Here is a 17,635-nt window from a genome sequence, read left to right as displayed (position 1 = left end):
CCCCCCCTAAACCCCAAAAAAAAACAGTTTAAATATTGTAAATTCAATGAGAAAACCACGCTCTTCCATCAGTTTAGATAACAATTACCCGCTTTACGGGTCTCCATCACGGCATTCATTCGACTGTCTATAGCCGTTATGTACCATTAAGCGAAACAGTACCCCATTTTTCTTTCTTATTTTCAACTACTATGCAGAGCGTCATTTTCACTATTCATTTGCGGTTAATAAATAAATAAATAATGCGACTTGATTTTAGCAGGAATAAAAAGACAACAATAGAACATAGTGAAATCCTTTCAAGAGAAAAACTATTAAAACATACGCAAGTTTAATTACAAAAGCATGTAATCTGTTAGAGCGTTACCTTAAAGCTGATCTATAATACTCAGCATGCTTTCCTTGAATTCTGAACAAATCGCTTTGGAGCAAGTAGAAACGACCATGAACTGGAGTCACGCCGTCAACCGAATCCAATAGTTCCTCAACTTCTTCAATATTTTTCTATAAATTCATTATATTTGTCATTAAGTTTCGAATACATTTCACCCTATAATCACACAGCTAAGTCTTTGGGTCCAAATAGACATATTCATCGGTTTGGTTAGAATATTGCAAAATACATCCGCACATTTTTTTTTTAGCAGATCAGAAATTGGAGTTTCAGAACAATCATTTTTCGGGGAAAGGTATCTTATTTTATAGCGCCAAAATTACGCCTTACTTTTCTACCAATTTAGCTAATAATAGCTATTCTGAATAAAAAGGCTATAGATCATAACCTTAATAATCTCTTTCCCAGAAAAAATCCTCTGATCTAGAGCAGCTCTAACCCGCGCCACAAGCTCTCTTTTTAAAATTATTTGGGCGATCATGACACAAAAGTTGTCTTCGAGTTGTTATGAATTGACATGATAGCCAAAAGCTTTCAGTTTTAGTTTAAAAACTTAAAAATTCCCTAAAACCATATAAAAATTGACTTGGAATAGCTATGAATTTTCATGACAAAAGTTGTCTAAGAGTATTTTTTTAGCTGTCATGTCTACCCCAAGCTTTCATTTTAATCTTAAAACATAAAATTTTCCCTATTATTGACACCAAGGAAAAAATTGTAATTATTTTTCAGTTTTCACTGCATTTTGATACAAAATCTTTTTCTAATTTTTCAGTATGCCGTTAAATTTGAAAGGATAAGTGTTTACTTATACTGTAAACACTGTATGAATTTGTTTATTCACTTCAATAGCATTAAGCTAACATAAGCATCAACACAAAAAAAATAAACTCAAAGCAACAAAAACCACATAAAAAAAGGTCCAAAGTAACAAGTTCTGCTAAAAGGTCAACAAAAAAATTAATGAAAAATTAATGGTTAAAATAGAAAAACTAAATGGCCAAGAAATTAACATTTAAAATGACGGAAAAATTAGACCCCGGCGCCACGCCGATGAGAGAAGACCGGCGGCGGCGGGGCCAAAAACATCGCATCGCCGCCACGCCACCGGTAAGATGTCGGCGGCGCGATCAATGTTGACCGCAAATGTTAATGTTTTCATCAGTCTTTCTCAAATCACAGCTTAAATTTACAACAGATTCGAGCCTATTCAAGAGTTCAAAACTTCACAAGTCGCTAGCTGGAAACTGGTCTTCGTTATTCATCAAGAAAAGTAGAAATCTGGTAGAAACGAAATGGCTGTGGCGTTTCAGAACCCTTGCATATTAGTTGAAGCATATATTAGCTATGTATTCTTAACATAAATAATTATCAAAATTAGTACTTTTTTTTTCATCGAGCATTATTTCATACAAAACTTCAAATACCGTATCTCAAAATTCGTCAGTTATCTGGGTAAAAACTTTGAATATAAGTTTCAACTTAGAAGCTTAATTTTTTCATAATGTCCTTTGCCTATATATGTTTTGTCACCTTTAAAACAGTTGAAATGGGCGACTTTGACATTGATTGTATTTTTTTGCTCTTTTGGATTAATAAAAAGCTTTACTTGTATTAAAAACTGGTTTTTAATAACAATTAAAAAAAACATTTTAAACTTTCTTTTTGGTTTCTTTATAGAATATATGTCATGTAGACTAAGGCTGAACAGCTGCTTTTTTATTGCTTTTGGCTGCTCTTTTGTATATTATTCATTTTTTCTTATGGGGATTCATTCCAAATTATAAACTCATAAATACCTAATATCAGCTAAATTATAAAATGCATCTAAAAGGAGTAAATTTATCAAATTTAAAAATACACGATGAACACTGCACATGAGAACACTTCAAATTACAATGAAACAAAAACGCCTAATGGTTTATTCGGTATGAAGAAAAACGAAGTGACAGCTATTTTCTTAGGTAAAAAATGAAAAGCTCATCCGTTTTAAATATAATTAAATGAAATAATATGCAGACTTAAGTAGCTCCAGGAAGATTTAGGATAGGGTTAAGATTTTCTTCCTAGTTCGTCACTTTTAATCCAAGCAAAATGTTAGGAACATAGTATCAGTCATTGAGTTTAAGCTTTGATTTCCAAAGGCTCGCAAAAATTACCAAATTTAAGAAAGTCGCAACAATAAGTCACCTGTGATCAAAATACTCAAAGACTCCTCTTTGATCCCTACCCAGGCTCAAAGCTTCTGCTATGGTCATTTCCATGGAAATCTCCAAAGATTTTCTTTTTAAAATAGCTTTCAAGCGTAGTTAGGGGTATTTAGCCTTTTTTTTTCTTTTCTTCTAAGCTTTGAAAAAAGTGTTATAACATTCCAAATGTTACATTTTTCATATTTGTGCATATTTTCAGTCACCATTTGTGGGGTGATCGAATTTTTTAAACAACTGTAGATACGTAAGAATATTGCAACATCTAGTACCCTAAGGTAATAAGAATGTCAAAGGCTCCTCTTTGAACCTCCCAAATTAAAAGCTTTTATTATGACCTGGCCTAATAATAAATCCCTATGCCCCCCCCCTCTGGATACCATCTTGATAGGATACCGCCTCTGCTTTAAATAAAAAATAATAATTAACTTATTGGCATCCCTGCTTAAAAAAAAAAAAATTTGAGGTTTTATCATTTAAATATGATAGCTCCCTACCCCCCCCCCCTCTGGATACCACCTTGATTGGAGGCTGTCTCTGCTTTAAATTAAAAAAAAAATTACTTTTTGGCATCCCTGCTTTCAATAAAAAAAATTCGAGATATTATCATTTAAATGTAATACCTGCCTACCCCCCCCCCCCCATCTGGATATCACCTTGATAGGATACCGTCTCAGCTTTACATTAAAAAAAAAATATTTACTTAATAATTAACTGGGTCACTATATGGTTCAAACAAACACGCAAAATAACGTTAAACAGCTTAGTGTTCTTTGAAAAAAAAATTGAGGGTATGCGTAAAGGTGTAAAAAGACAAAAACAAAAATGTCAAAATTATTCAGATATACCTCAAATTATTAGAAAACTGGATCGTAGATTCGACGTGGCATTCAATAAGATCCAAAGAATCTAATTAAAAGGGAGCACACGCAAAAGCCAAATTAGGCCAGTGACCTATGAGAAATCGCAAAATACCCAAGACAATGAACAGGTCCCATTTTCTTCCGTCTCCACTTTAAATTAAAAAAATAATTATCTTTTTGGCATCCCTGCTTTTAATAAAAAAAAAATGAGATATTATCATTTAAAAATGATCGCCCCTACCCCCCCCCCCTATACGCAATAATTTACATTTTTTTATGAATCATATTTTTGGGTAACTTCCGTTTCAATCTTTAATTCCCCAACCTTGTACATAGCTTAGTCTATAGCTAAATTTTGTCTCAATAGAGTTTTTTTTTTTGGGGGGGGGGTAAAAATTTTTTAGAAAGAAGATTGTATTTTCTTTAATCTATCAGGCGTTCAACAATTGAGTATTAAAAATTAAGAAAATCTTATCTAAAAACAGAAAAGAAAAAAAAAATTCCGCAAACTTATAATTCAGCAGCAGAAACAATCTATCGGCTATCAATTTCAAAATCCAACTGAAGACTGAAGCTGTATAGTAGTGTAGTAAATGTGTTCTATAATTCTATTCAACTTGAAAATAAAATTCTTGACTACGAATGATGTAAGAAATAGCAATTGGGAAACTGCATTCGAAATGATTTAAACTTATTTCATAAAGATGATACTTTTTTGTCAACATATGAAGAATTGTGTATATTGCAATATTTGTAATTGCATATTGCATCTGTCTGGTTTTTATGCAAAGTAACAAAAGAGACGAAAATTAACGAACAAGAGAGTAGTGAAGAATTATGGTATGCAAAGTAATACTTGGCAGGGAAAGTCACTGGTGATAAATCGCTAGGGGTGGCACCGTGACTGGGTTATTTTCGAGGATTCAGGGAACCAATTTTTTTTCAGGGTGACGCATAGATTTTCGGAGAAATACCCGAAAATTCGGTGATAGTGCAAGCCCTGCTTGATTTCTAATCAGGAAAATCGAAATACTAAACCACACGAGAAAGAAAAGCTCCGACTTTGCGATTGACGTAATAAAGAATTGCCGCAAAATTAATTTAAAGTCAGCCAAACGCCACCACCTCTGCCGGCGGCGGCGGAACTGCGGCGGACCGGCGGCGCAGCAATACTACGGCGGCGGTCGACCGGGCCTCTCGTTGGCGGCGTTCGGTCGATCCGCCAGCGTGGCGCCGGGGTCTAGAAAAAATACTGCACAAAGGAAATACGATATATTTTTGTTGCCGAAGTGAAAATATTGTTAAGCAAAAGCCTACCGTATTTTTCCAGTTAGTTTAGTATGATTATTATGTCCAATTTTCTCTTGGTAGAGAGGAGAAATGTGTCAAACGGAAAATAACCAGTAGCAAAGAAAAAAACGAGGTTAACCCCAACCGCTGAAAAAAAAGGAATGCTCGTACATATATTTCGATCGGAGCTTTCTCTAAACCGTCTGCAGTGCAGATTTAAGAATAAGAAATACCGACAAAACTCGCACTGAAAAATACAAAAGACAATCAATGGAAAGCACAAAAGACAAAACACAAACACAAACGGCTGCAACTGCTTAAATAGGGCCTCTTTCAACATTGAAAGACATACAGCATTAGCCATTCTGGCTAATGCTTAGCCAGAATGGTCTCAGAAATTCTTTAGGATGAGTGAGACGGTGAAAAGATTGTAGGCGTTTCAGTTCAGTCGTCTTTTTTTCCCCAAGGAATTCAAATGAATTTGACTAAAACCCACTCAACTAATGGCATAGGAAGAAACAGGAATGAGTTTTAGAGCACTTTTTTGAATATTCTCAATTTTAGATATAGGATCTTCGATGAGTCACGCGTGCAAAACAGAACAAGCATAATCAAGTGAGGGTCAAAGATACGAGTAAAAAGTAGTTCTTAACAGTTCTTAAATAATGAAGTCACGGTAGTTGTTTTTTTTGCATTTTTATTGATTGTTTCCACGACTAGTATATGCAGAGGCACAATTGTAGTTTTATTAATTTATTTATGACCCACAAAGTACAGCACACTATGGAGCAGTAGAAAAAAGGAAAAGGAAAATACAGTAACACAAACTTCCAACAACAACGACAACTGCAGCGGAAAGAGAAAATTAACCGCTATCAAAGCATAAAAACCAAATACAAGATTTTTCAAACTGAGTAGAGGAGCGACTTTTTCACCATAGCATCTACGACATCAAGAAATATCAAAGGGGCTTGTTTGACCCGAGACTAATTTACAATTTTAGTGTTATGAATCAATGAAGCGAATAAATAAAAAATCTACAATGTGTAAAATACCCTATAGACAGACAATTAAGATGTTTGTTTTTCTTTTTTTTACTGAAAACATGAATAAAAATACAAAAGACACTAAGACAGTTGAGATGGCTAGGATATGATTTAAGGATGAAAGATGTTAGATTGAAGATGTTACTTTTTTTTTTTCCATCCATTTTCAGCCAAACGGGTAGATTTGGAGCAGTTTAAATTACTGAAATACAAATAAGGTGAACATACAGCTGATATGCCTTTTTTCATGTTCTCTCCGAATATAATAATTGCTTTACTCAGAAACTCACTCAGATTTCTTACTTACTAATTTCAAACTTGCTATTTGATTATAAATCCATTTTTTGAAAGTTATTAAATCCACAGGCATTTTTTGTCAGGATTAAGTTGGATGAAAAAAAATTAAGTTAATTCCACCATGTTTTCTGCTTTTTCTTTTAGGTCGCTTAAAGACTGAATTTTCGACTAAAAGTCGAAAACTTCAAATTGCGCTGTCTTAAGCGGCCTGACAGAAAAAGAAGAAAACGTGGTGGAACTGATTTGATTTTTTTTTTTTTTTTTCAAACTTAATAGTGGCATACTATTCGGCATAGTGTTTTCTTGGCATTTTTGAGAAATCTCCAGCATAATCCTTATGGGAGTTGAGGTGACAAACGTTGCTCGTCATACCCTGACTCGCACTGACAATCTTCACCTAAAAATTTGTAGTCAATATTTTTTAAAAAGCTTCAGTGAGAGATGAATTTTTCACCAGAAAGCTCTCAGCAGAAGAAAAATCTCTCGAAGGTCATCTTTAAGCTTCTATAAGAAGAGTATTAAGCAAGGTAACTTATTTCTGCAGGTAAAATATTTTTTTAGGAGGGTGAAGGAGCAGATTAATAAAACAAAAACACTGTTATGAGGAAAATTACCAGAATCTCAACATATGGGGGTAGACTCGACATTGAAAGGGAAGGGGTTAAAATTTAAAAATAAAACTGTGTACTTTTAAAAAGACATTCCTTATGTAATAAAAAATATCGTTCAACAATTCATTTAATGTTTTTCTTTATATAATAATGCTATGTTTGATGCATCCAATAAGGGTTTTACGCTATTTCAACTGGAATTTTTTTAGAGATACCTCATAAGGTTATTATATTCACTTCAAAAATAACTCGGCAAGTGAAGGAATTTCATGCTCATTGTAAATAAAGATACGATTCATTCTGGTAGAATTACGTCAGGTATTCTGAAATGAAAATCTAAATGGGATCGAAATAATAAAAATTGCTGGAGTTAAGATTATAGTTATAAGATAAGACAATAGTTTTACAAACCTTAGCCTCAGCTTCATCTTTTAGTACATGAAGAATTCGATGCCCAGCGAAGATTCGACAGAGGGATTTAGCTTCAGTGCTCGAAGGAACTTTGGTTTCAATTTTCTTGATGAAAGATATCTGATCATTCATGTCCACAATTTGTTCCATTACTATACCACATATTTCAACAAGTGACAAAGGGTTAATCCTGAAATAAGCAGCATCATACTTGTACATAAAAACAGTAAACTCGCATAAAGATTACAAATAAACAAAAATGAATTAACCTTACTAAAGGCTGGGTCCACCACAGTTTCTCAGCCTCCCACTTAAAAATGGTACCCCGCCCCCCCCCCCCAAAAAAAACCCACAAACAAACCAGGTAGTTAGAGTCCTAGTTTCACATGCAGGGTATAAATTTAATATTTTTCTGTTAATCTTGGCTCTTTTGTAAAAGACAGAAATTTAAATAACCAAGAACAGTGAAAATAACACCTGCCTGAACTGGTTAAGTTGAAACTAAAACTGAATGGGCAATTCAGTTTTTAATTAAAAAGACTCCCATATGCAGTTAAGCAGTTTCGCTAGTAGCGGGCGCCAAAAAAAGAAAAAAAAGAAGCGTGGATGAAAAATCTGCTAACAAAACAGATACAGTATGTGGCGCCAAAAACAGTTTAAGAAGGTGCAGCTTTCCTTTTAAGGTGTAGCTTTCCTTTTAAGGCGTAGATTTCCTTTTATTGTGTAACTTTTGTTTTTAAGGTGTAGCTTTCCTTTTAAGGAGCTTTCTTTGGAAATCAGCAGATTCGCTATGTTGGAATTTTTACGGACAAAAAGTGTTGTAAATTTAACTAGTTATTTTTACTTACCTAATGTCATAGTTCAACACGACAACACCGACAAAAATGTGGTCTGCCCTACAAACTTCATAAAAAAAAAAAAAGTATATCACGGTTTTCAGGCATGAATGTACCTTAGATGGGATCTTTGGTACTTTAAGCATTAATAGCAAGAGATTGAAAGGGGTTGAACATCAGAAATATTATGCAAATCATAATTGAATAGAAAGAATTTTTAAAGATGAACGGTGAATTTGTATTTAACTTGCTAATTAACTCGGTAATCTAATAGCATTTATTAATTTTTTTTTCAACGTTAGATTATTAACGATTTATTATGCCTTATTATTTTGGTAGATAAACCACTAAGCTTGGCCAAGAGATTTAAAAATTCTAAGTGCTTTTATGCTGGTTTTATCAAACAGTTCGTGGTAACGAACTGTAAGTAAGGAGCGACCCATCTCAATGGTAACCGAAACTCTAAAAAACGGAATTTTGATACCAATAGATACATCAAAAGAATCAGATTTTAATTCTGACTTCAAATATATAAGTTTCATCAAGTTTAATCTTACCCACCAAGAGTTAAGTGCCTGAGAAAATTTGGCTGATTTTCGGAAAAAGGGGAAAAGACCCCCTAAAAGTTATAGAACCTTAATGAAATTCCCACCATCATATTCAGCATATCAGAAAACCCTACTGTAGAGTTTTCAAGCTCCTATCTACAAAAATATGGAATTTTGCATTTTTTTGCCAGAAAAAATGTCACGGGTGCGTGCCTGTTTGTTTGTTTGTTTGTTTTTTTTTCCAGGGGTGATCGTATCGACCCAGTGCTCCTAGAATATCGTGGGTGGACTCATTGGAATAAACATTAAAATTTCTACTGCTCTGTCTTAGTGACAAAAAATGGGGGACAACTAGGCCCCCTCCCACGCTCATTTTTTCCCAAAGTCACCCGATCAAAATTTTTAGATAGCCATTTTGTTCAGCATGGTCGAAAATATGATAAAATATGACTTTTAGGATGATTTAATCCCCCAAAGTCCCCAGGGAGAGGGATAAAAGTTATGAACTTTACTTGATGTTAACATATAGCATTGGTTATTGGGAAGTATACAGACGTTTTCAGAGGAGATTTTTTCTGGTAGGTGGGGGACGGAGAGGGTCGGGGGCTATATGGAAGGATCTTTCCATGAAGGAAGTTTTCATGGGGGAAGGGACATTGCTATGAAGGGGGCGCCGGATTTCCCAGCATTATTAAAGAAAAAGATCAGGAATTAAATAAAAAAAAACAAGTTTTTCAACTGATCAACTGATTGTGATTAAGAGGTCATTTTTAAAGAACTGCAAAAAAAATTCGAACTATAGTTTAAAGAGCAGGGTATTGACTAGGGGGCGAACCCCCTAATATACGTGTTAAAAATTTATGCATATAGAAGTTCGTTACGTAAGTTAATTATAAGTTACGTATATTTATTACTAATAAAAAAGTTCGTAAATAAAATTAAACAAGTTTAGAGAAAGCCATTTAAAAAAATATAATATGCAAATTTTGTTTTAATTATTCATGTACGGTGAGCCAAAATCAAAACATGTATTAATTCACAAACGTTCAAAAATGAAATAAAAAAAAAACAAGTTTTCTTAACTGAAGGTAAGGAGAGACGTGAAATCTTAACACTAAAAGAAATTAGTCCGTATATGACAGGGGCTGTCCCCTCCACAACGCCTCGATCTTTACGATAAATTTTGAATTTCTCAAAACTATATTTTTTTAAAAAATAAAAAAACTTTAGCGTAAAGAGCGAGGCGTTTAGGAGGGGACAGCCCCGTTCATATACAGAATAATTTCTGTTCGTTTTAAGTTTTAACGTCGTTCCTTACTTTCAGTTAAAAAAACTTGTTTTTTTTATTTAATCTCTCTTATGAGACGTATTTTTTTGCTGCTATTATGGTAGGAAGTGAGGTTGGTAGTAGACTCGATGCGGAATTTGGAGTTGAGCATGGTTGTGTCCACCTCCACCTCCAGAGATTATTTTGTTGGACTTCGTTCTAATTGGCGAAGGCTAAGGAAGAGCATGGCATCAAGCGGGAAGGTAAAACTTTCTTAGACTTCGACTGTGCAGTGTTGAAGATAAAAACTTTCGAGAAATGAACGATTTTTTGAGGTTTTAAGAGTTATGGAGTTGAAAATGGGCTCTAAAATTTATGTTAGTAAGACTACGCTGTGTAGAATAGGAATAAATGAGGGCGAAGAGGTGGTGTTAGGTAAAGAGAAAATACCTGGGCAGTATTACTAGTAAATATGGTGGACACAATAAATTAGTTAAAAGTAGAATAGCTAAGAAGAAAGGTATTTTTTCACAGTTGAAAAAAAAATATGGAAGAACAGAAAGATAAGTCCGTGAACTAAGAATAGAATATGGAAGTATGGCTCTAAAATGTAGGCGCTTCAAAAAGCTGAGGAAGATAAGACCGTATATTAAACAAGAAGCTGAAGGAAAAATATAATTTGATTTCACTTTTTATGGCTATAAATAAAGAAAGGTTAAGGTGGGTTATCTACGTTGTACGAATAAGGGATAAAGGGTTACAAAAATTGTTCTGTTAAGCTGTCATCTATCTGAGGCCGAATAAAACACAGGTCGTCCCTGAATCAGGTAGGAAGAGTTTGTAAGACAGGATTTACAGAAAACTTAGGAGTTAAATAGGAGGGAATAAAAAGAGAAACTTTAAACATATTGGGGTGGAGCGGGAGCATCAACAGGTGTCCTTTTCCGAGACGGCTTGGCACTGCAGTGAGCTGCTAGTGGTAGCAGTAATAGTTTTTTAGTCTACTTTGATTTTTATTAATTGAAATATTCTCTAATATGGTTGCTAATTGCTGGACATTTACAGTATGTTCTGATAGTTTTAAGTTTTAATGCCTTCTTTAAATCCATGAAATAAATATGTATTATTAAAATGAATACTTTTATTGTTCTAGTTTTAAATTTGTTTACATTAAAGACTGCACAATAATAAGCCTAAAAACGAAAAGCACGACTGCGTGTGACCTCGGCAACTGGCTCGGTAAATATGATCTAAAAATATCACTCAAACACTCAAAATATCTTTTCAATAAAAGCGGAGCTGCCATCCCCTTAGCACCCATACTGAACGTGGAGTCTAACTGTAGAAAGCCGAGGAGATAAATTCATTCCCTCTATATTAATATGGTAAGTTTTTCATAGAATGTGGGAAAATTTGTCCTGTAAATAATATTTATGAGATATAAAGCAATCTCTTTTATTGCTTAGAAAGGGCACTGCAACTTTTAATTAATAGTCAAAAAACCCCTCTCTTAACATATATTTCCATTAGTTGGATACGATAGTCCCTAGAAAAAGAAACTCATCTTCGTGACTGTAAATCTGAAAATGAAGGAATTGTACAAATCAAGCCTTTGACCTCCCTGTTCGAAACAGGAGGTGAAATAGTATAAAGGTCAAAGTGTTTGAACTTTACGCGCAAAATGAAAAAAAAGTGCCAGCTCCCAAAATTTGAAATAAAGGAATTGTACAATTTAGGTGTCTGACCTCCCTATTAAAAAACGGCTTCTTCAGATACAGATGAAAAAAAAAAATTAACTGTAGGCCTACCTGTTCTCAAAATCTGAAATGAAGGAATGGTACAACTCAGGTGCCTGACCTTCCTGTTGGAAAAACGGCTCCTTGACAATCTCTAATAGCTCAAGAGTCAACTGATGCCAAAGTCTACAAAAAAAGAAAGAAGAACCTCACAAGCTGTTTAATTAGGCATAAATGATAAATACGTCATAATATTAATGATTTTGACGTTAAATAGGTTTGCAAATTAGTGTCAAGGAGAATTAGTCACCATGACCAGGGTCGTTACTAGCCAAATTGTTTGGGGGAGGGAGCAAAATATCTTACCGAGTGGCTGGTCATATTTACCGACTTTTTTTGTCAAAAATTAGCATAATGTCCGGTTCGCGGTGTAGGTTTGCTCCTAAACAAGAAGGCGAAGAAATGCCTCGTATCCCACAACCCAATATCGGATAGACTACTAACTGCCCGCTTCAACCACAAGCATGGGAATATGTCGATTATTGTCTGCTACGCAGCAACGATTGTTTCTCCAGTGGATGAAAAAGACAAGTTCTACTCAGCTCTGACATCTGCTCTATCTCGGATTTCCCCTCACGATGTTTCAGCCGTAGTGGGTGATTTCGCCTTGTGAAAGCAAAAATGTCGTAACTGACTGAGAATGCGAGAATGCCTAAAAGCGAGAAAGTCATAACCAAATTGAAGCTTTTCAAAAATGGTAAACAAGATTAAGCCAATAAACTAGGAAAATCAATTAAAAGAGAAATTCGCAAATTGGCATGATCATACTACAAAAATAAGGTCGAAGTATTGTTTACTAATAAACCAAAAAACTGGTATTCTGAGGTTAAAAAGCTATGTGGAAGGAGGTTTGAACAGCTTAACTTCAATCTACCAGAGTCCCCTGATATTACTGCCAATAATCTCAATAAATTCCTCGCTTCCATTGTCCAGAGCCTTCCACCAGAGCCTGTCCGACCAATTATCATCAGGAGCCCTTTCCCCTTCTTTACCCACTCTTTCCCCGTCTGAGATAGAAAGAAGAATTCAAAAACTAAGAATGTCAAGTATTTGTCCTTTGGATATACCCTTTCCTCTTATTAGTGCCTTCGGTGATTTCTTGTCAAAGCCCTTGTCTTTCCTGTTTAACAAAATTACCGAGTCTTGGCAAATTCCTACAATTTGGAAACAGGGTTTCATAACCCCTTTGAAAAAAAAAACGGAAAGCCTAGTTTTGAAGGCGTTCGGCCTATAACTCTTACTCGCATTTTCTCCAAACTTTATGAAGGATTACTTGCAGATTGGCCAAAGGTAAAAGTTCTACCTCTCACTGACTTGAAACAATTTGGGAACCTAAAATCCACCTCTACTTCCCATTACCTCGTTTCTCTTATTGATCACATTGGGAAAACCCTTGAAAAGCCTAATTCCTGGCTAAATTTAATTTCCATTGACCTTCAGAAAGCATTCAATCTTGTTAACCACAATATTTTAATTGATAAACTTGTCAACGAGTTCAATATTGATCCCTTACTGGTGAAATTAGTTGCCTCCTTCTTAACAAATAGATCGCAAGTTGTCAAATACCAAAACCATAATTCTAATCCTCTACCTGTCCACAACAGCATACCCCAAAGTACTCCGTTGGTCCCCTCCTTTTTTCAGTAATAATCAACGGCCTCACAAGGGAATTTCCTGACCGATGGAAATTTGTTGATGACCTAACGGTTGTTGAAACTTGCTTCAGAAATTTAATAAGTGACACTATGAGTATCCTCAGTGAAATTGGAGACGAGGCCTTAGACTTAGACATGACAGCAAACGCCTCTAAGTCCATGATAATGCCCATTTGTTTCCTCAAATCCTCGCCCTATTTTCTTAATCCTATTCCTCCTGAAATTTCTGTGTCCTCATTTAAACTACTTGGCGTCACAATTTCTTCAAATTTAAAGCGGGATATCCACGTTAAAGACATCATCCATTGAGCTAATGTGTTTATCGCCCTCCTTAAGCCCCTAAATAAATTCAGCGTCCCCCCTTCCCACTCCTTACGAATTTACACGTCTGTTGTCCGCCCGCATCTAGAATATGCTTGTCCAGTTTGGCACCCTGGTATCTTTCGCGAAGAATCGGAAAAAAATCGAATCAATTCAAAAAAGGGCCTTGCGAATAATTTTCAAAGAAGGCAAGGTGCCATACTCTCTGCTTATAAAAAAAAAAGCCAGTCTGAAAACCCTGGAGCAAAGGAGGGTTTCGTTGTGCCTCCGTTTTTCAAAAAATGCCATAACGAACCCTCGGACGGCAAGTATTTTCCCCAAACGTCACTCCCCATCCAGATTACGGTCGCCTCGAACTGTTTCTGAGCCCATCTCTGCTTTGTCCTCCATTCGCTGCGTTACTTCCAGATACGAAAGAACTTTTATCCCCTTCATTACAGAAAATATAAATAAAATATCTCCATAGTTTCTTTCCCCCACCCCATTCTTTTTTGTTTATTAGTTGATGGTACTGCCCAGGTTCTTGCACTCATTTGCTTGCCCCCCCCCTTGTTTTTTTTACCAGTTTTTATTGTTTTTAACTCTTTTATTGATTTATTGTAGTTGAATTATTGACATTTTCTTAGTATCCCTTTTAATTTAAATGCATTTATGTCTCGCTTTAAGTTTAGTTTGACCAGTTTCTAATGCATTTATGTCTCGCTCTAAGTTTAGTTTGACCGGTTTTTATCTTTTTATTTTTTAATTGACTTTTTACAGTTTTAATTATTGACTTTTAAATCATTGTTCATTATGGTTTTCTCTATTTTGTTGTTGTTCTTTGCATTTTTAGTGTAACCATTTATATTGTCGACTCCAAAGTCTGAATTCGGCCCTTTGTGGGCTTGTGATAGCGATTTTTTTTTGAAATAAAATATCTTATCTATCTCTGACACCCCTAGTCAAAATTGAGTTACGAACCCTACCGGAGTTATTTCTTACGAGCTTTCTAATGGTGTAGTTCGTTTTGTTGTACAATGCTCCCCGACTGAGTAAATCAGAAATACAACTTTGTCGTAAGTGCATGTTTTTCACTTTTGTGAAAGCGGAAATTGTCGTAACTTACCGGAGGATTAACCTCCGATCAGTTGCGAAATCAAATTAACAAAGTTTGTTCATCAAATAAACAAAGCGCTGGATTTTCAGCAGGCCTACAAGATCAAGAAATATGCTAATGTTCCATTTTCCAAAGTTAAACAACTTCAGTTTAATCAAGGCTTCTCGAAAAGAGTCGGTTACAAACTGTCGTTTTCTGATGAGTCAGTCTCTGAAATAAACATTACTATGCAGGGTAAACTTAAGGCAAGGAAAGACACTTCTTCCGCAAAAGTGGTTGAGTTTCTTGTTGTCCCAAAGCTGTTGGATTTCAAACCTGTTATTCCTATTGAAAAAATCAAAGATGTGCGATCAGCCTACAGGTTTATGTCTCCTCTAAATATGGAGTACTACAAGTGTTTTTGCAAACATGAATCAAGACAACAACCACCCACCCACTGCAGTACAGAGCATGCCCAGAAGAAGAAGCTGCAACCTCCCTCCCCCATAAGAAAAATCTGAAAAAGGGGAAAAGCAGTCAGTAAAGACCCAATAAGTTACCTTCGTTTTTATTTTCTTACCAAGTAGTCGAAATTTCTGAAATTGTATTATACTCACTTTGCAATAAATTCAGTTCAAACGACCAAACTAGTGCAAAAAGGTAAAAACGCCACATGTGGGCTCTAAAATAAGGCTTGCATGTTCCTGAGAAAACTTTGATGATGAATTGTTGTAACAAAATGGAAAAGGAACCCAAGCACTGTCTGCACTTTTGTCGTAACTACTTTAGCAGCAAAACAGGGCGGGCTAAAATGTCTTATCCGTTTTTTGTTCGACCTTTTGACCTAGTAAATCTCATTCAACAGGACCAAAATTCTACCAAAAGATCTCCCCGACTAGCAACTTCAAATTGGTGTTTCATTCGTATTTCTATCTACCATACGTTCATCTCCACAAAAACTGATTTTTTCAATTGCATTTTTCTCGGGATTTTAAAAAGCGCGGTTGCGACATTCTTGCTTTCACGAGGCGATTTCAATGCAAGTGTATCTAACCCCAGTGGAGCTTTTAAAATTTGTAGTAGGACCGGTTGTTACCCCTGACTCTTTGAACGAAAATGGGACCCGACTCCTCCAGCTGTGCGCTATGCACGAACTGGTCATTGCCAACACCCTGTTTCACAGGAAAGACATCTATAAGCCAAAATGATATAGCACTGACGGGCGAATGCAGGAGATGATTGACTATATCACAGTCAACCAAAGATGGCACTAATCAGTTACGAATTGTAAAACATATCGTTGCAGTAAGAACGGGAATACAGATCATCGATTAGTTGCCACGAACTTCCACCTGCTTCTTAAAGCCCAGCCTTCAGAACGACGCCAGCCAAATTTGGACACACAGAAACTAAAAATTAAGGCATTCCGCCAAATTGAAATTAAGAATTGGTTTGAATACCTGAATACCCTTGTTGACCCGGACACGTTCTGGCAGACATATACAAACGGTGCACTAGAGGTTGCCGAATCTTGACAAGAAAACTCAGCTTTTCAACTCTGTCTTGTACGAAAAATACAAGGAGCAATTTCCAACAAAAACAGTCTATAGATCTTATACTGACTGACCGTAGATCACAGCTCAGATTAAAGCCCTCGTCAAACAGCGGGGCCAGTCACATGATGCCCGATTGCACAACAAAGTCGTTGCTCTTTGTTGCACAGCCAGAAGAACTTACGCATCTAACCATGTTGATCCTACCCTATTCAGTAACAGCAAAAAAGGCATGACTCAGTGAAAAGGTTAACAGGTAAAACCCATGATCCTCACTTAAAAATCCTGACAGAGGATGACACGTACGTAACAGCTACTGAGGTTAATGGTTTTTTTGCTGGTATCTACACCACTTACCCGAGTTTCTCAAAAGAGGAACTAGCTGCAGTCCTTGACGCTAGTGCACCTTGTGAACAACGGCCGTCAGTTGCGCCCCATCAAGTGTGCACAGAACTAATGAAGCTCAAACCTCGTAGCTCCTCATATCCGGGAGAAATCTTAGTGTGTCTCCTTTGTGAGTTTGGACCCTTCCTTGCTACCCCTCTCGCTAGTATAATCAACCTTTGCATAAAACTCGGTAAATTTCCCAACTCCTGGAATAAATCCTACATCAACGTGATCCCTAAGAAATTTCTGCCAAAATCATGCGATGACTTAAGGCCTATCTCGGTGACTCCCTGCATGGCCAAGGTAACAGAGACCTTCGTTGCAAGACTGCTGATTAGTGATAAAGAATCAAATATAGACCCTTTCCAGTACAGATGCCTCAGCGGCTCCAACGCCTCAGTGTACTTAGTGCGTCTGTATGACGACATTCTATCGTGGCTCAAGAAAGAAAAAAGCTTCGTAGACTTGGCCCTCGCTGATTACAGAAAAGCCTTCGATCTCATCAAAAAAATTATCACTCTCAATAACCTAAGAGAAATGGGTGCCAAAAGTGACTTGTTGCGTCTAGTCGTTAATTTTCTTTCCGAGTGCGTTTTCGCTCTTAGCGAAAACGATTCAAATTCTGCATTTCTCCCAATCACTTGCGGTGCCCCTAAGGGCACTAAACTAGCCGGAATTATTTTCCTCACTGTGATTAACTTCATCCTGCGTACTTTCAACGACAGATATAAATTCGTTGATGATTTGTCATTCTTACTCAAATATCTACTAGAAGGCCAACCAGTAATCCCTCTTTTTGATCCTAGTCTACCCACAGTTTTTCAGAATGAATGTGAGCGAGCTAGCCTTACCTTTAATGAGCAGAAGTGCAAGGTGTTGCGTTTCAACCCTCTTAAATCGGACTTTCAGGAGGCCCCTACCTTGTTTAAAACAGTTAGCAGTGAGAAAATTCTGGGTTGACTGCAAGTTCAACAACCACGTAAGTGACCTTTTGCGAAAAGGGTATGCAGCGCTGCAGTCACTGATTACCATGAAGCGGTTCGGGTTCAGTGTAAACTCCCTGAAGCTTGCCTTCAAG

General features: G+C 36.1%; 1 protein-coding gene across 2 annotated transcripts in view; it reads right to left on the bottom strand.

Moving 5' to 3' along the window:
- The window catches only part of Rpn9 (regulatory particle non-ATPase 9), a 72,824-nt gene that overhangs the window by 35,613 nt on the left and 19,576 nt on the right, over positions 1-17,635 (bottom strand). For both annotated transcript variants that reach the window (XM_089088953.1, XM_089088954.1), the window contains exons 3-5: positions 11,579-11,692; positions 7,120-7,309; positions 368-504 (exon numbers count right to left, since the gene is read on the bottom strand). In XM_089088953.1, the coding sequence (XP_088945079.1) occupies positions 368-504; positions 7,120-7,309; positions 11,579-11,692 (441 nt within the window). The remainder of the gene's footprint in view (positions 1-367; positions 505-7,119; positions 7,310-11,578; positions 11,693-17,635) is intronic.

The sequence above is a fragment of the Artemia sp. Qi Xiang Cuo genome, chromosome 5 (genome assembly GCF_049724085.1).
Source record: "Artemia sp. Qi Xiang Cuo chromosome 5, ASM4972408v1, whole genome shotgun sequence".
Taxonomy (NCBI): Eukaryota; Metazoa; Arthropoda; class Branchiopoda; order Anostraca; family Artemiidae; genus Artemia; species Artemia sp. Qi Xiang Cuo.
The sequence above is the reverse complement of the archived record's forward strand: the minus strand, read 5'-3'. Positions and strand labels throughout refer to the sequence as shown.